At 51.5% G+C, this 18,918-nt stretch overlaps 3 protein-coding genes across 3 annotated transcripts; 2 read left to right on the top strand and 1 right to left on the bottom strand.

Moving 5' to 3' along the window:
- Positions 1 to 1,244: 1,244 nt before the first annotated feature.
- LTHEOB_3527 (C4-dicarboxylate transporter malic acid transport protein) lies at positions 1,245 to 2,393 on the bottom strand (the record flags this gene model as incomplete). The annotated part of the gene is made up of 2 exons (XM_035512460.1): positions 1,245 to 2,142; positions 2,200 to 2,393. 2 exons carry the CDS (start codon positions 2,391 to 2,393, stop codon positions 1,245 to 1,247), a joined length of 1,092 nt encoding a protein of 363 aa, XP_035362615.1.
- Positions 2,394 to 15,135: 12,742 nt separating this feature from the next.
- Positions 15,136 to 16,470, top strand: LTHEOB_3526 (uncharacterized protein; the record flags this gene model as incomplete). The annotated part of the gene is made up of 1 exon (XM_035512459.1): positions 15,136 to 16,470. One exon carries the CDS (start codon positions 15,136 to 15,138, stop codon positions 16,468 to 16,470), a length of 1,335 nt encoding a protein of 444 aa, XP_035362614.1.
- A 1,390-nt stretch (positions 16,471 to 17,860) lies between these two features.
- Positions 17,861 to 18,418, top strand: LTHEOB_3525 (uncharacterized protein; the record flags this gene model as incomplete). The annotated part of the gene is made up of 1 exon (XM_035512458.1): positions 17,861 to 18,418. One exon carries the CDS (start codon positions 17,861 to 17,863, stop codon positions 18,416 to 18,418), a length of 558 nt encoding a protein of 185 aa, XP_035362613.1.
- Positions 18,419 to 18,918: the final 500 nt, after the last annotated feature.

Here is an 18,918-nt window from a genome sequence, read left to right as displayed (position 1 = left end):
AGTTTTTTGGGGCGCGAAAAATCGACGGTGGAGGGGCTGCAGAGGGAGGGGGCCACAATGAGAAACAGAATATTTATCAACTCCACCCTGGCGGTGGCATGGGCCAGGCTGACTGCTGAATATTTCTAAGCGGTGACGTTGAGGGACCGAAAAAGTTGCCGCAATAAGCATCTAGACGGCAACCGGCATCCCCGCCAGAGGCCCACTTCGATCCATCACTAGAGCTGCCATTGGTTACAGCGCATTAGCAGTAACTGATGCAGGCAATTGGCCGAGGTTGCCGAGCGAGTTCGCTGCGCGTGGAGTGAAGTTTCAAGGTCTGTCGTGGGAATTGGAGGAGCCGTCGAGCAAAGTTTGCCGCCAGGAACGGGAGTGAGTGCGGCCACGACTTTTGCTATCTTAACTCCGCACCCAGCACCCACACCCTTTGCATGCAGCGACCCGCCTTTTTTTTTTTAAAAAAAAAAAAGGACAAACATTTGGGGTAGTTACCAAACCTGGCCCCATTCATATACGAGAACCCCAAACTCGGCCCCGAGAACCTGAATCCGACCCCGAGGACACAAACCCGACCTCTCCACCAAAATCCACCGTTTTTAATGCTTCGTAAAACTGTCCTCGGGATCGGCTTTGAGTACTCGGGGTCGGGTTTGGGTCCTTGGGGTCGCCGACGGGTTGGGGTTGAGTTTGGTAATCGCACCCTTTGCGACCCACCTTTTTTTGGAGAGCAAACAGGCTGCTCCACGCGGCCTCTCCGGTCGATCGCCGACAGGTCCATGCGCTTCCCGGTACCTCTCTTCCGCATCGCCTGAATCACATCGACAATCGCGACCAAAGAGGGCAGTGACGCATAGAATCATCCCAAGGGTATTGATTATTGAATTCCGCTGACGAGTGTAGATTGGACGTCATTCTTCTCACTATCGGCAAGAGAGCTGGATATCGTGGCATCCCTCTGCTTCATCTGCGATAGAAATTCAGCGTCCAAACAAAACAAAGCAATGTCTTCTGTACTTAGCAGTCATTCCCCGATGTTCTGGCTCTCTGGAATCCTAGGCCGAAACCGTCATGGGTGCCGTCGACTTGGCATTAAACGCAGAAAACACTGCACACTGTCGAAACCGGCAGCAGAGCCGTAACTTCGCACGTCGCAGCAGGAAGAAGAAAAGAAAGGAAAAACTGGGGACAGGGTGTGGTGTGCGGGCGTTCATTCGATAAAGTTTGCGGATGTGAGCAATCACATTTCAGTCCCTGCGCCTCTTTCCCAGTTCCTCGTCCGCCGACCGCGTTCTTCCCTCGACGTCCTCCTCGTCCTCGTCAACCCCTGGCCACAGCACTTCTTTCTTCCGAACTGCACCCATCGTCGCTGCTGCCACGAGCAACCATGCAACCACCAGCAGGATTGTCATTGCACTCGTAACCCCCTTGATTCCGTCACTGTTTAGCGCGTTTCCAATCTGGACCGCCGCAATGGTCAACCCTGCCTGCGGGAAGATGAAGCTCCAGTAACTCAGTGTGAATCTCATCTTCTTCCACCCCAAGACGTTCGAGATGCTAGCCAGCGCGAAGAACCAGAACCCGAGCAGCCATAGGAACACCCCGGCCGGCAGGCCCACAGCCCTCCACACCTGAGCCGCCGACGTACCCTGGACGCCCAGGAAGTCCGGAGGCAGGATCTTCGGCGCTATCGAGCCGACAGCCACGAACGTATTCGACGTGTACGCCGCCGGCCCAACCGCAACGTACATACCCGGCCGCTCCTTCTCCGTCGGGATGTCGCTGTTGATCAGCCGCGTGAAGTACAGCGTGTACATCATGAAGGCGATGCTCCACCCGAACCCTTCGAACATGAGCCCGCCGATCAGGATGGGCAGCCCGCTGTCCGGTGGCTGCGAGTACTCCAGCCCCGCCCCCAACGGGCCAAGCACTAAAAACGGATACGCAGGCAGTAGCCACGCCGGCATCGCGTCGGCCACCGGCAGGCTCCGCGTGTCGAAGATGACGTGGTATTGGAATATCACCACCAGCAGCGCGCACCCGGCGTATCCCCAAAAGAGAACCTCGAGCGTCTTGACCAGCCAGAAGCCGCAGTACGGAGTGCCGTAGAGCTGGATGTTGTAGATGATGAATGCGATGGAGACCCTGTTGGATTCTGGGGTAAGTATATCACGGACTGCTCTGGGCTTGGAGAGAACCTACCAGAATGTCCCGAAGAAGAATGATTCCCGCGGATGGTGCAGAGAAAGCCCCAGGGAGCCTGGCTTCATCGCGAAACGCATCGCTATGCACACACTGAATGAGACGAACAGCACCAGATCTAAAATGAAGAAGATCTTTCCGACGGTGAAGAGGCCGTCAAATTTGAAGGGCTGTTGAGCCAATAGTACGGCCATGGCGCCCGTTGCCATTGTGCATTCGAACCATGCCTACTTCATCAGCGAAGCGAAGATGGGTGATGACAATCTCGGCCTCACCCATGTAAAATGGCCGATCCGCTCCTTCCACGATACTTCACATGGTTCTGAGTGTAGGGGCGTCTGGCTGTTTGATGGACTACCTGACTCTGACCTGGACCGTTCTGCCATGTTAAGTTTGACAAGACTCGCAGGGGCTTAAGGCGGATAGTGTTTGGCTGTTTCGTGACAGATTGGAGCATCCTTTTCGGGGAATATTTGTCCATCCATTGTGGTTTTGGAGCAGAGTGTATTGAAATACGTCACCAAGACACCACAAGCGTGAGCACTATACCCCAGCCGTGCACTCTGCCTGAACGTGTAATCCTTTAGCGTGACATCTGTTTGAGATCCGCAGACATTACGGATGACACGGCCATCGGAGTATGCAAAATGCATCATTCAAACGAAACCGCATGTCCGAAGTACGAGGCCTGTCAAAACATCTTTGACGAAAAGCATGGTGAGACTAACCGCGGCATCTACGTCATCTTGAGCCTATCTCCACAATATCCACAGAAGCTTGTCTCTTCATTATCGCATACACAAAGCCAAGAGGTGTGTGCCTCAGCGACAAGGAGTCCGCCACCCTGACTTGTGCCCAACCTTGCCTTTTCCTCATGCGGCCATTCTATGATGCGGTCTGGATAAATATGTGTCAGCCGTCCCGCCCGTCCCCTCGCCTTTCTAGATTGTGTGATCGTCGACAGGGTTGAGGCGGGTATGGCCGCGGGATCACGTCATGCGCTTTAGCTCCCGCTTTCGCAGCGGAAACCCACTCCGCTCCGTCGCTGCCAAGACTGTCCCGCTGTTGGCGTGAGTATCAGCATTGTTAATCTTCCGGACAAAATGGTGAAGACGAGGGGGTTTGTTCAATCATCGCGAAATTCCTTCAGAATCACCATCTGTTATTTAATGCCCAAATCGTAAAAGATATATTCGAGGCCTGTCAGGAGAATTAAATCCCAAAGAGAAGCAATAAAAAGATAGTTGGTTAAGTCATCCTACACCGAGTCTCAAGTCCTGAATCTCGAAATTTTTGGCAGTGGTGTTTGAAGGGGATATTCATGATTGTTCCCGCAAACCGCGCAGATATTCGGGAATTCTGACCCGCCAGAAGCTAGGCGTGTCCAATTGCTTTATCATATGGGTTAGAAGCAATCTTCGGGTGATTTTCAACAAATTATAAGGTATTCGCGTTGAAATATTTGCGAACTGCGGCGCCCAAATCTATAACTGTTTCGATTAGTAGTCAACTGAAACGGTTTATGACGTACTAAAAATAGACCTTAAATTTAGAGAAATTTTCTGATCATCGAACCACTTTTCACCTAATGGATTCCACCAATGCATTCGCTCTGGTTGCTTTGATTGGTGGTGGGTTGCTCAGCCTCATTTGTTGGGAACGCAAGGATGATGTGTAGTTGATCAATGGCTCGCCACGTCGCTACCGCCACCCTCGCCTTGTAGCGTTCTACGTTACATGCACCAATAAAAAATTGTGCGTTCACACCTGAGTGCAAAGGTTCCATTGGAGGTTGCCATGGATGAGCCAGCCACCTTCACAGCTGACTGCAATGCATCGCATGCACTACAATACATGGTCCAATGTACGCATGCTGAATGTGACAGAACGTGGGTGCCTGCATGCTGCATGCCCCTGACTGCCGATGGATAAAATACCACATTCCCCGCAGTAAACTGGCTTGTATGAAATCAGAGCCTTATCCAGCGACAGCACCGAGACACTACCACGATCCGGGTGACAGTACAAAAAAAGAGCTAACCGAAAGCATGGGCGACGACGATACAACATAATAATGCACTAGTATTGAGACAGGGCTGCAGCCTTTTTTTTTTTTTCTCCCCTCAATAAGTCGAGGTTAAAAGCTAAAGAATGCGAAACAGAGCGAAACAGGAATAGACCGAGCGAACAAGGCAAGGAAAAGAAACCCCCATCAAATCATGTTCCCAACTGCACCTTAACGTTCTTGGAAGCCGAAACATATTTCGCTGCAGACGATACCCAATCCGCGGCGTTATACATCTGGCCAGGCCTGAGTGGAGCCCAACCACAGCCGAATAGCATGCGCCAGCACAGCAGAGGCTGAAAACCTAAAAGCGACGACTGTGCATGCCTTTTGAATACTTTTCTCTCACCTTCGCAACTGCTTGCTCTTCGGTAAGCGTCAGCCTCTTGTAATGATCTTTGAGACCACATCGGCGCTGAAATCTTTTTGTGCAGCCATGGTGGAAATATGGGTCGCACTGGAACGGGCCCTTCTCTCCTTCCCTTCTACACTTCTCTTTCATGTGCCGAAGAAGGGACGACTTGCATGTAAACCCACGCTGACAAGTCTGGCACACAAAAGGACTTTCGTTCTCCGACGTCGAGGCTCGGCTTTTCGGGATGCCTGGCGCTCCCGGAAATGTCCAGGACTTCCTACCACTGATTCCTGCGGACATGGGCTGCAAGAGCTCCTCTCTGGCTAACGGCCCATCGTTGCTCGAGGTAATGCTTGAGTTGAAAGACAGGTCTGTTGGTCGGAACGCTTCGTAATATGGATCACCATCGGCAGCGAAGAGCCTCTCTGGTTCGCATCTTTCTGGTGAGCCAACGATTGTTGACGCAAAGTAGGGTCCGCTAAAATGCGTGCGGTTGTGCATTGGGGCATGCGAATCCGAAACGTATGAAGAGCTGGAAGACTGATCGAAGGAGAATGACTCTGGAGGGACGAACGCAACATTGGCATCTTGGACCAGGTCAGGGCCAGCTGAAGAGGCTCGACAAAGGCTAAACGATGCTGATCGTGCCGAACTCCAAGAAGTCGCCCCAGAGGGGGTCGAGCTGGAAGACCGAGATGCCAGGTCTACCGAAGATCTAATCTTGCCTGGCCGGGTATCGACAAACTCAGGATCTTCCCCGGAAAGACCATACAGATCAACCCAGAAGTGGGTTTCCGAGGTAGAACAGTACAGCCATTCACTTTGCATCCAAAAAGGCTGATGCATGCTGGAAGTCGACATGTTTTTGAACTGCGTCTATGATAGAGATGACCTTCCGTTACCATCACACTGCTAGCAAGGGTAAGGGATGATCAATAAGGCCATAGGATACCGCGATCTACTTACAGGAACAAGATGTTTCCAGTTGAGTGGTGATGTTCAACGTTCAACAGGACTTCGAAGGGGATGTAAGGAACTCAGTGGCCGCCAGCGACCTTTCCACTGATATCAGAACAATGGAGAAGAAGTCTAGGGACTATTTTATCGAAATCATCAAGTCCCTGGAGCGAACTGCGCTGCAACGTGTGGAAAACCAAGATGGACGAAAGAGAAGCACGCTTGCTCTGTTGGTTGACAACTCAAAAGACAAGATTATATAGTCTCGTCGTTGAGAGTTCCATCCCAACGGGGAGAGTGATGCAAGTGACGCAAGAGCATTGAGTTGTCAGTGGCGCTGTATCGGATTGCGACACACAGGGGCAGCAGTCAGCACTGGTAGAAATGACGGATGGAATCGGCTTGGAAAGTTTCCCTCGCTCTACAACATGGCACGCCTCACTGGACTGGATGATAGGCGTTTCTTTCGCGGGCCCAGGTAGGCCTGCACCGACACGTCGCCATGGTGTCCTGTGCCTGACGACGACTGGCTCCTCGCACGCCTAGTCTTGCGGTGGCAACCACGAAGTGCATACCCCTTCATCTATCCATCATGGTCTTGCCGTCTCAGAATATGGTTTGGGGGGGTGACGCGGGCGGCTGGTTTGAAGAGCGGTCTGGGGGAGGACGGCGGGACCTGTGGGTGAAAGCGTCATTGAAAAGGGGTGATACGTGGCCCGCGTATGGGTGAACCAGTCTCGGCTGGAGCGAGCCATTCCATTGCGCATGTTGTACATTGGGCAACTGCAAACGTACGGGTGCCCGTTTGGCACGTTTTCCCGGCGTGAGGAATCCCAACGGCAGGCACTTCTCAGTACGGAGGAAGGGGAAAGAAAGGGAAGAAAGTCATCATGAAAGCAGCGGAGAGGGGCTCTACATAAAGGACACAAGGCTCGCAGCAGATCACGGCGCGTGATTCCCCGACAATCCAGCCGCATGCACGCCGCGATATGTGGGAGGGTCAGCTATTTCCGACACCCTTTTCAGAGCCGAGGGTTGGCATGCAACTCCAAGATGGTGTACCGGGACGGGAAAGGATCAATCAGTTTTCTACGGACACGGTACAAGCACGTAGTGAGCGCTCTGCCAAATTTCTCACCCTATGTACATACATTGTGCTGTGCCGCATGCACACGCAAGCATCCACTGATGAAGGAGATCTGTAATTAAACAGTCGTCCCAAGAAAACATGTATTTTCGTTGGCTAGTCTCAGCTGTTCTCGAGATGTCTTTACATCACCAAGTAGTCAGCTTGCACTGGGAAATTGTAGAACAACCACCAGCATGATGAGCATTTGCCCCGCTATTAGCAGATTGAACAGCTTCCGGCAAGGGAGAAATTTGCTTACTGATAAGACAAAAAGAGGCAGCCACGCAGCTTTTCTTCGGGAATGAAGGCTGCAAGACCAGGATGCGATGCAGATCTGCCCTCCTCACCTCGGATCCTCGAGGAAGGCGTCGTTTCCCCACTTCTCTCATCTATATTTCGCGCCGCTACTTCGTATGGATGAAAACTGTACGGTTAATTATCCGTCTATGGCGAGGAGCTTGTGCTGCTGCATCGGTGCAGTGATTCTGCACTCCGCGACGTGTTGAGGGTAGGGACTCCCTACCCTTGTCCGGTCGGCAATGAGCGAGGCGCCCCGCTCCGACGACAGCCTCATGCATGCAGCTGAACAACTACCGCTACGTAAAGCCTACAGCTGAGGAGAACTTGCTTTTCAGGCAGCCTCCGCCCCGCCGCGCCACATAACCTGGTTGATGGGCATGTCGACTGACGCGAGCCTCTTTGAGACGATTGATCTACCCAGACCTTAGCCTTGTAGGTTGCGTCAGCGCACATATGCGCAATGACTGAGATCGAAGCTCGGCGCATACGTAGATTGCTTATAAGTCGATGTTTCGCTGCTGTCCGGGTAAGAAATCGGAGATTCTGAGCTTTGGGTGTTTGGTGATTGAGGCCCCAGAGCAGTTCCGGTCGTACGCACTCCACCTTAGCGAAACGCTTACATCGCACAAGAACACGTAGCTCAGTCGAGCGGTAGTGAGTAGGATCATAAGCAGATCATTCATTCATGAATTCATCAATGCTGCGCCAAGAGAGGCCTAGAAATACTTGAGAACCAGCACAAACATTTCTATACCACTGACTTTTCTCGGGCGCCCATAGTCGTTCAGTGGCTGCCATTTTTCCGGCGCTGTATTGGCTTTGACTTGCTCGGACAACCTTCGACAAACTTTAGGGCCGGGTAATCGGGGGAGTCAATCGGTCCACAAGTATCCTTGTCCTGGTGCTCCCAGAGCCTGTCTGTGCGCGTGAAAACCCTCTGACAACCTCTGCACATGAATCTGTTGCCTGTTCCTGGCCCACAAGTACCATCCATGGAATCCTGATGCCGTTGAAGACTGCCTTTGCTCGAAAACTTTATAGCCTCGCCATCGCGAGTGTGTACGAAGCAGTAAAAGGTTTCACTGGAACGTTTACGAGCAGGCTTGTCTTCACAGAGAATCAGATTGTCTCTTGCGGGTGTACCTCGACAATCTTCCATCTGACTCTGCGGAGACTCCTGCGCAGTATACTGTTCAGTAATTTCGCGGCTGGAAGACCAGCTGGATCCGCGTGACGGTGTTGAGATAGGAGTGGAAGAATCCGTTGAGGGCTGTGTCAAGCCCAGTCTGCCAAGTTCATAGGTCCAGTAAGTGGTCGAGCCGTCCGTGGCCAAAACGCCAAAACCGCTGAGATTGAAGTCATCGATAGGCGAGTTGTCGATGGGCGAGTCCTCCACGGACAAATCATTGGACATCGTGCCTTGACGTCGAAGGAAGGAGGCCTCACGCAGCCGTAACTCATGCTCAGACGGCTGACATAAGGGGCAGCGGCACTCCGGCTCCTCGATGAATGGGTTCGCTGAATCAGGTGGGTAGAGTGAATCAGGCTCCGCAGAGAATCGGGGCGGCGATCCAGAGTATCCAGAATCGGGTGAAAAGCCGGGGCCCTGCGCATGGTACTTAGCTACCTTCGTGTATGCTTCAACAAAGTGAAAGGGAGATTATATTTACACTGTCGCAGCCCATGTTGACGGGAATCTCTATGGAACTCATCTGTGTGCTTCGCTCTTGATTTGGTCTCAGAGCGGAATGTGTTTTTCAATGAATTTATATACTTAGAGTAAGTAAAATGGTGACAGGGAAAACCCATCTCTTCAGAGCAAACGAGATCCATGACGGAACCTCCTAGTCGAATCATTATGCGGTGTTGTTGATGTGGGAAATGGTATTCTCCCGCGTCTGTAGAACAAGATGACCCAAGCCCAACACCATCGTAGGTGTTTCCTGGGAAGATGTGGATCGCATGTGGGAAATTCTGGTAAGCGTCCAATCAAGCGCAAGTGTGAGTTAGCCCCATCACGTTTCCCGCATATCCAACTTTCCCACATGGTAACCGGCTCCTGTGACATGAGATAGCTACACATGAGTTTCATAGCAAATCCTCTGACGCCAACACATCGCAGGATAGCTTGGTTGTCGAATTTATGAGTGGTTCGGTGTTTCTGTCGGGGAATTGAATCTTGGTGACGAGTACGTGGGAAAATAGAGGGCACTAACGTGTTGTTTGGAAGGCGAGAAGCTCACATCGCAAAGTGGCCTCAATAAAACATTTTCGAATGATTCGAGGCAGCATGGCGTCCTCTACCTCCAAAAACAGAAGCGCGTCTCTGGACATATATGCTCCGTGAAAGTCATAAGGCTGAGGCATCAAGCTGCTAATCTGAGGCTCAAGCATGCACCTCCCCCGAATTTCATTGGCAAGCACTGGTTATGCCTCACGCTTCAAGGGTTGGTATGGCTGTGCAGATGCTTCATCCAGAGGCGGCGCTGATGAATGCAATCTAGCGCCTGCCTTGCAGCTGCGCCCTCGCGGCTGCCTTGCGGCTGAACCCAGCTGTATCCCGAAGTTACACATATATCCCAACCCGATTTTTCATTAATCTACGGGAAAGAAGAGGCTTTGCACACATCAGCAAGTGTGTCGATGTTACTGGAGAAATAATTCCCGCCGATTTTGAAACATTGCAGTTTCAACGAGAACTAATCCGTTGGCGGTAGTCGGTGGCGCTTGTCATCCCCGGTTTTCTCCTACACCTTCGTTGGCTGCGCCCGACTAGGGTGTATGCGGGAACAGACGCACATTCGCCTTGCATGCCACTGTCACCCGCAGATGCGCCTCGTAAATGGGAATTGTCTTCCCTTGACCCGGAACGTAATCTGGCGTCGACGTTGCGCTACACGTGATTTGTTTCCCGCATGTTGCCCTTGTGAATACACTTCGGACTTTGCACCAATACCTGTAAGCACTGAAGCGCATGCTTTTTTTGTCTTTATTTTTCCTGCAGCTGCCACCCAACGTTGAGAAAAGATCGGGTGAACAGCCCAAAGAGGCAAGGATGGTCCGCGTAAATCGACTGGCGCTATCTCCTCCGCCCTGCTGCTTTACTACCAGCTCCACTCCCACCTCCCTTGGGTCTGGCGCATTTCTAGTCGAGGAGTCTGTCAGGCATTATTGCTCGTTATCAGCCAACCATCAATGGTGTTGAGGTATTCGACCAATGGATAAGCTTCGATAAGAGCCCAGGAAGGTGTTAGTGGAGTAACAGGGCGGAGTAGACAGACATCGAAATTGATTTGAGATATTCACTCTAAAGAGGTTCACTGTTTACTTCTGCTGCACAAATTTCCAAAAAAAAATAATTTTGGCTACAATGAATCATGACATGTCCAAGACGCTCTGCATAAGTCATGGATAAAAGAAGCAGAGTAAATCAAGAGTGAAAGAATAAAGGCGCACTTCCAAATCCCGATTTTGCATGGGTAAGAAAGTCTCCAGGACTAGTTCCACTACTGCATCATTGTAGTAAGATCTGAGATTGGCGAGCTCGTTGGCCTTTCTTCAAGTTGAACAAGCTAGGCGCTGCTCCTCCCTCTTCCTCTCCCCTCTCATCGGTAGAGCTTCATCCCTCTGCTCCATACATGCTGTTGAAGAATTCGCCGAAGACTGTCTCTGGGCTGATCCGTTTTCTTGGGCGTGGGTCGCAGTAGCATTGTGCGCATTGCGAAGAAAAAAGGCGTTTGATGTTGACAAAAGCCATTCTGAAGCTCGAGAGTACTGGGCTGCAAAGGCAAAGGATGTCAGATATGAGTCAGAAAGTATCCGTGGGCAGCTGATCGTTACCTCTGGTCCAGGGTATTCATGCTCTGCTCAAAAAGCTGGCAATATTGTCTCCAGACGAAAAGACAATCCATTCAGTGGCTGATGAATGAGGCGCAATGTTCGGATAGTTTATAAGGGACTTGAGCAATTTAAATATCATTAGTGCCAGATACCAGGCAAACCAAATTTTACAATGTCAAACCATCATGGCATGTTGTTGATGGGAAAATGATGCCCCACCCAGGCGGAAGTGTTTGCCGGCCAATAGTTCTCAAAGAAAACTGGTTGAGGCAGTGGCACCCGGCCACAGAGCAGTCATGCCCGAATTCCGGCCTAGATGGCCGTGACCGGGGCCTGAGTCAAGGGTGGGAAACGAGCGATGCATGACATCCGGGAAAAGCGGGAAAAACTCAACCCCAGGTTGAAGTCATGTCAGACAATTTTGCATGCGGGAAAATGCTGCGCTGGCGGAAGTGATGTGAGTGCCCTACGGAACGCGTGGAGAAGAGGGGTTAATAATGGCGGAGTATTGGGCGGAACTCGAGGCTGCAGCCTCACCTGCATATGCTGTGGGAAAAATTGTCTTGGCAACCAGTCTCCGAAGCCAATGAGCGCTTGTGTGGTGTCTCACGCCGATGCAGCCAATGGCATTTGTCCCGCGCCAAACGACCGCCTCGTTTCCCGTTCTGCTTACCCGGGCTGTTTCTGGCAGTGCGCATCAATTATTCTGCTCCAGCTCATGATTATCGGATGATAAACCTGTTTTAAAGCTTTGCTCACAAACTCTTAGACATTCTGAGGACGCGGACCTATGCAAGTGTCTGCGGGCGGTGTTTGGAAATCGGGTATTTGCAAAGAAGATGGCGAAGATCACGAACCGTGCTCAAATGAGTTTTCCTGATGGGTGAAGATACTGTGGGTTTCGGTGTGCAAGGCTTCTTTGGGGCGCACAGTTGTGCGTTCGTTGCCTAGAGGTGCGAACCACGGGAATTTAAACCTCTGCTTTCCAAGCACAGAGAGTCAGAATGAAGACAACAATGATCTCTACCAGTCCTTGCATATTGGATTACCTTACCCCAAATTTCACGAATCTTTATGTCTGATACATTCAACCACACGGCGCTGAGCCGGCCCCTCGACCAAATCCGTCTGGTCCGGCTGGACCCCGGGGCCCCGAACGATCCCATTCAATGCACCGTCGAAGTGCACTCTTTGGATAAAAGTCCACACTACGAGGCGCTCTCATACGCATGGGGCGAGTCAGACAGTGGAAACACGATCACGCTTGACAAACTACCATTCATCGTCTCAACTCGTTTGATGTCTGCGCTCCGAAGCATCCGAGGCGACAAAAAGCCCCGGGTCTTGTGGGTGGATGCACTATGCATTGATCAACAGAATTACGACGAAAAGCAAAAGCAAGTGAGCATTATGGGCGCGATCTTTAAAAACTGCAAAAATGGGCTTTTGTGGATTGGGGAAGAGTCGGAACCGAGTGATGCCTGGTGCACTGCCGAAAATCAGAGCGACTGTAATCACTGCCTCCGCCCTCATGAATCTGATGATATCTGCTCTCTCAAAACTCATCAGGTCCAGGAGGACCAACCCTTTGCGGGAAAGCACAAGCCAACACTCAAAGTAAACCCTCGCCGCCTGAGCCTCTCTTCCGCCTCACAGAGTCAGCTCAAATGCAAGCATCTTAACTGCAGATGGCACGGCAGACGACCTCACATCTCGAAAGCTCAAGATTTGATGAAGCTTCTCGAGGACGGCAAGCACCTTCACGAAATTCCCGCCTTGAACCATACGAATCAATCTCGAGAAAAGCTGGATTTCGAAATTATGGAGCCGCTCATAGCACTTGGGGCGCTGATGAGTCGAAGCTGGTGGACACGCATGTGGACCGTTCAAGAAGCGGCTTTACCGCCTACCTCGACTCTATGCTGGGGAAGATATACTTATTCCTTGATGAAGATGGCTTGTTCGGCTGAAAAGCTTTTTTACCATTCGCAGAACTGCTGTTCTGAGTTCTTTACCAATCTCATCCAAAGGTTGAACAAGCTGTCATGTGATGAATCGACGGTCAACGCTCTTTTCAACTTTCAGAAACACGTCCACGCCCTGGACTTGACTCGAAAATGGATACAAGAGCCTGGCACGAAAATAAATCTCATGGACTGCCTCTACAACTTCCATGACCGGAAGTCAAAGTATCCTCGGGACAAGATATTTGCGTGTCTGGGCCTTTCGCCTTCGAACTTTGGCCTTGATGCAGATTACGAGAGCAACGAGCAACAATTGTATCAAAAAATCAGTCTCCATCTGCTTCGCGAATCTCCAGATCGGTCACTCTCGGTGTTGTGGCGAGAATCTGAGCCTTCTGGTCCACATCCCTCATGGGTCAAGGAGTTCAACAGAGAGACGACGGCACTCAATCGACGAGCACGAAGCAGGTTCTACGATGCATCCAATGGTGGATCAATTCAACTTCGGGAATGTAACGACGGTATTCTTTCGTTCCTTGGAACACGGGTAGACATCGTCTTCAACGTGACAACAAATGCTCATTCAGCTTCTACGTATTCCGGATGCAAATTCTCGACTTTCCGTGAATGGGCACAATTTCTTAAATTGAATAAGCATCAAGTCTCTTACCAACCTAGTGTCTCTTGGCTCGATACATTTTCAAGGACTCTAAGCGGAGATATGCCTGAGTTGCGCAGGCAGAGTTCCGGTCTCAGTGAAGAGAAACTGAAAGGTTTTGTTCAGTCTTTGTTGAAGAAGAGGCAGAGAAATGACCCCATAGAGACATCTTTGGCTCAAGAGCTAAATACTTCAGCTACAGGAAGGAAAATGTTCTTAACAAAGCAGGGGTACGTCGGCCTGGGGCCGGAATGGATGCGACCAGGAGACGAAGTGTGGGTTCTCTCTGGAGGCTGTGTCCCGTTTGTTCTGCGGCCTTTGCAGACCCCAAAGCCTGGAGAACATGAAGCGGCGACAGAAGGTGTTCAAAAACATCACATCGTCATTGGCGATTGCTACGTTCAAGGTATCATGTCTGGAGAGGCAGTGTCAGCAAGACCTTGTGGCGACTATGTCTTTCTCAAGTAATTTTTCAAGTCCTATCCTTATATCTATATTATATCCATGTATCTCAGAATGCCAGTGAAGTAGTTACCAGCTCTTCAGTCGCATATAGAAGTCTGGTCCGTGCGGGCCGTTGGTTGCGTGCGAGTCTTCCAAACACTTCTTTATATGACCACCACATTCAAATTTCACTTCCAGGTACGACCATAGGTCGCAGAAAATAAAGCTTCCCGATCCTTTTTGGAATCGGTTTCCGAAAAGACCGATCTGAACGCCAACGTCGCGCGCGCTCCCCAGTGATCCAATAAACATAATCCCGCAACTATCTTCACGAAGAATTCTTCAACCTCTTTCGAATTGACAGGTAACTTCGAAGCGTAGTGAGAGAGGCCCGTCGCTACATGGGCCAAAATATAAAAGGGGCTAATATGGCGATATAGGACAATCAAGCTTCAGAATCGTACTTTGTACAGCACAGCTTGGTAGAACCAATGGCTAGGGTTGATAATCAATTGCACTTCTGGTTGAACTATCGCATGATGGCAGCGGCTAACCAGCTTTTCGGATGAATTACACTGTTGGGTATGGACCGGAACTCAGGCAGCAGTGTGCGGCACAGGAGCCGATATCACAAGACACTGCCTGGAACTGAACCCTGAAATTGACCGCGCATAGCCACATCTTACTTTCAGCTCCGACTGCGCCGAAAATAAATACAATGGTGAAATAAGATCGTTCTTCGAAGGATGAAGCTTCCACCAGTACTCGAGATTCAGACGGCGGAAGCGATGTGAAGGAGGGAAAGCCACAAGGATTCGGCAAACCAGAGCCCGGAAGAGATGACAGAGTCTCGATATAAATCAGCAGCAGAGTATCAACTATCCTGAGAATTGCAGCCTTGAATCTCAATCACGCTATTAAGACCATCAACTCTACTTAAATCTTAGATCATGAAGAGCTTATCCATTCTCCCTTCTTTTATAGTCACTACGGCCGTTATGAATGTCATAATATTCCCGTGCACTCAAAATGTGGATACCGTATCTAGGCAGCAGCTTTCAGAATACCCCGTCCACATGCTGCGTTCTGATAGGATGATTTAAGCGGATCGTATCAATACCCCGGCTCCACTTTACGATGGCGATATTTGGGAAAGCTCAAAAAGCCAATTCACTCTCCAGCCTCGCCACATAACTATCACTCTTTTCCAAGCGCAATCACAGAATGTCAGCGCCTGAGCGAGACTTCAGCAGGGATGGCGTACCAGCCTCCTGGGCCGACGGACAACCTTCGACTTGGAACAGCGAAACGTCTTGTCTCACTCTTTCTAGAGCTTGCATTACGGGATCCATCAGCCCAGATGAAGAATTCTCGGCAATCCTAATCCCTGGGGCCATAGTGATTGCCTCTCTCAACACTGTCACCATCAATCAGACCATCGATCTCGAAGGGACAGAGAGCCCCACACACCATTACCACCTCGAGTGGCAGCCGGGCCGGCAGTACGCACTGCTCTTCAGCACTCCAGATCTCACAACACTCTACCAAATCGACAGAACCACCCTCACGGTCGTTGCCTCTCACCGTCTTGAAAATCGAGCCGTCCCCAGTCTCGCCGCGACAGCGTTCAACCCCTCCGGCACCAGACTGGTTTTACAACATAAACCCAATCTGCCGGCAGAGTCACACCTCGAGGTCTGGACGACCTCCGACACTGCTCCCACCCTCGACGCCACCCTCGACACCGCCCACACAAGCACAAGCACGGCCGCCACATCCTGGCACCCCGCCGCCCCCCTCCTCGCCTTCAGCACCCTCTCCTCAACCACCCCCTCAGCCCCCGCCTCTGCCTCCGAAGATACCACCTCCCCCTCGCCCCCTCTCCACATCTGGGACACCACCGCCCCCACCAACAACAACAACAACCCCCACCCCCTGGCCCCGCCGCCGCCGCACCACCGCCACCTCCAACCCTGGCGCCACGCGTTCTCCCCCTGCGGCACGTACATCGCGCTCAGCGCCGGTACGCGCGGACTGATCTGGCACGCGGCATCCGGCACGCTGCTGGCCGACGTGCGCGTCGCCCCCGCTTGGTGGGCGCGCTGTGTGCCGGCGTGGCAGCCTGCCGCTTCTTCGTTAGAGACCGCCGCCGTTGCTGAGCCACCGCGCGTGGCGTTCGGCGGCGCAGGCGGCGCGGTTACGGTGGTGCGGCTTCAAGCGCGGCGCGGGGAGGATGAGGAGGAGGTGCAGGCGGTGGTGGAGCAGGAGCGGCGGGAGGGGCAGCAGGGCGGCGGGACGATGGAGGTGTTGGCGGGTGAGGTGGGTGGGGTGGAGTGGGTGGATGGGGGGAAGGGGCTGGTGTTTGATACGGGGAGGAACGGGGGCGTGGAGGCTTGGCATCGGGAGCGGAATGTGAAGTGGAGGATTGAACAGCCGGTTGAGGAGCAGCAACAAGAGAAGAGAAAGAAAGGGGTGGTGGCGAGGTGGTGCGAGGGGAGGAGGATGGTGGTCGTGTTGGATCGGGATGTGGGTGTTGTGAGGTTTTGGCGGATGCCGTAGTGACTGTGTAGCTTGTCTGTTCGGCAGTGAACTCCCTTCTTTATATGACACTGCGATGGGAAGGTAGAGAGCGCCGTGTTCTTTCAGTTTAGTATCAATGACGATAAGAAAGTCCCAAGTATCTACGTTTAAAAAATCGAAAGAGAGAAAAACAACAAATAGTACAAGAAGTGTAGAAAAAAAATCAAGTGAAAAACAAAAACTTTATCATGCGTCTATCTTTTATGCAAGTGAAGATACGTAGATAATTCTTTAACAAGATAGAAAGAGAAAAATATATAGAGTTACTTATACTAATTGGTGATAGCGTTGAAGTTTATTATCGCAGCGAGCCTTCAATTTGTTACAAACCAAGAATCTCATGTTTTCAACAGAGGAGCCGCAAGGCACAATATCAGACACACAGACCGTGAAGACGTAAGGAACTAAGGGAGAAGCCAGTACTGCGTTGTACGACTAGCTTTCTCCTCGGTCGATCGTTATCAGGGGTAATTACCAAACCCAACTCTTTTTTTGCGAAAAAACCCCAAGCCCATCTCTGACCAAACACAACTCTTGGACCGTGCAGTTGAACATTCTCTTATTAAAAATATTTTCTTTTTACCATAACAGATATATATAGGCTAACAACAACTTGAAGGTGGTAGGTTTGGTGGAAAGTTGGTTTTGGCCGGTGATAGTTGGGTTTGGCCGGCGATGGCTGGATTTGGAGTTTTGCACATTACCCCTTATTATAACGCTGCACATTCGACCCTTCTTCACAGGCTAGATCAGGTGGTGAGAAAGCGAAAGAGCAGACAATTCCATCAATGCAAACGGGCCCGTGTGGAGGGCGTCCATCCGGCGTCGCTTCGATGAGTGCTCGGGCGAGGAGCGCAAGGACATCAATGCGGGCGGTTGCACCTGCTTCCGACACATGCCAGCTCATCAATATCAAACGAGAACGGCCCGGAATCGCAGTTGTGTTTCCTCAAAGAGAAGGCGCACTAGAGGCGGTGCGGCCCGAGAAACCGAAGTTGCAAGAGGAGAGAGCGCTTCCGGAAGGACCTCAGGACATGTATTGCATCATTTCTCGGCGAGGCTTATTTTATTCTGCTGTTTCTAAAGTGAGCCGCCGAGCCAAGGAAACAGACTCCACCATGGCGGAGGGCTTATCCGAGTGTAGACAACACTTAGCTATAAGATCCGGTCTAGTCTGATATAAACAAGCAATATTCTCGTATTCCTCGCACCATGCTCGACTGACAGCATTGCTTCTCGGCCACGAACAACGGCAATTGTGTTGACCAGGACAACACTATAAGACGCATATACTCTTGCAGTCAACCGCCGATCCCCATCCCTCCCGCAACCCTCAAGCAACAACAACACCAACAAAAAAAAAAGAACCATGCGCTTCACCACCACCCTCGCCTTCACCGGCCTCGCCAGCGCCGCGGCCGTCCTCCAGCCGCGCGCCACGACCTACAAGATCATCGTCGACACGAGCATCTGCGAGGACAACCGCGACTACAAGCCGCAGATCACGGGCACGGGCGCCTACGCGGGCGTCGACCACGTCGACCCGACCATGCTCGACGGCTACGGCTGGACCGACATCCGCCCCGGCGACCCCATCTTCTGGAGCTTCGACGTGCCCGCCGACTACACGGGCCACGTCTGGCTGTACGACACCACCAAGGGCTCCATCCCGGCCGACGGCCTCGCCGTCTACGGTCTCGATATTGAGATCTACAACAGCCCGACGGCGGACAAGCCGAACAAGGCGGCGTTGAAGGCGCTGGGCGATGCGGCGCAGGATGTGCGCCCTGGTCCGCTGAGGACGGCGGCGTTTGATAGTCAGAATGGGGAGGGGAATAATGATTGGGTTTCCAGCACTGATGGCGGGTTTGTGTCGAGTACGATTGTGGGCGATGGTATTTCGGTCGTCTACTGTGGAAATATCTGATGTCGTGTAAATGCCTCTTGTGGGGTATTGTACTGTAGGTCTAAATATGATTCTCGAGCGCACATCCAATTCGTCGAGTGACTTTTGTTACCCAAACACCACATTCGCTTATCCTAGCGTGTTTATACATCAAATACTCCTTTGAAGAAGCATAAGGGTGGCCTCATTTTCATATGAATATGTATCAAAAACTGCAGCAGCGTTGGTCTTTTTTGGACACTGTGGCTTGGCTTGACTTACCTGCAACATCTTCTAGTTTGTCCATCAATCGAGAAGATACATTTTCACATTAAAACAGGTTGTAGAATGATTAAACCGAGCAAGAAAAAGATCACTACTTCCAGGGCCATGCGTTGTCGGACGACTTTTGCTCTCTGTATATAACACCACCAAATCACCACCTACACCACGTACGACCATAGGTCGCAGAATATAGGGCTTCCCGTCCGCTCAGCCGTACTCAAGCTGCGAACCGGCCGATTAGTACTCAAGTGGGTGAC

Source organism: Lasiodiplodia theobromae (assembly GCF_012971845.1).
Source record: "Lasiodiplodia theobromae strain AM2As chromosome Unknown scaffold_9, whole genome shotgun sequence".
NCBI classification, from domain to species: domain Eukaryota; kingdom Fungi; phylum Ascomycota; class Dothideomycetes; order Botryosphaeriales; family Botryosphaeriaceae; genus Lasiodiplodia; species Lasiodiplodia theobromae.
Note: the sequence above shows the minus strand (reverse complement) of the source record. Positions and strands in the feature narration are given on the sequence as shown.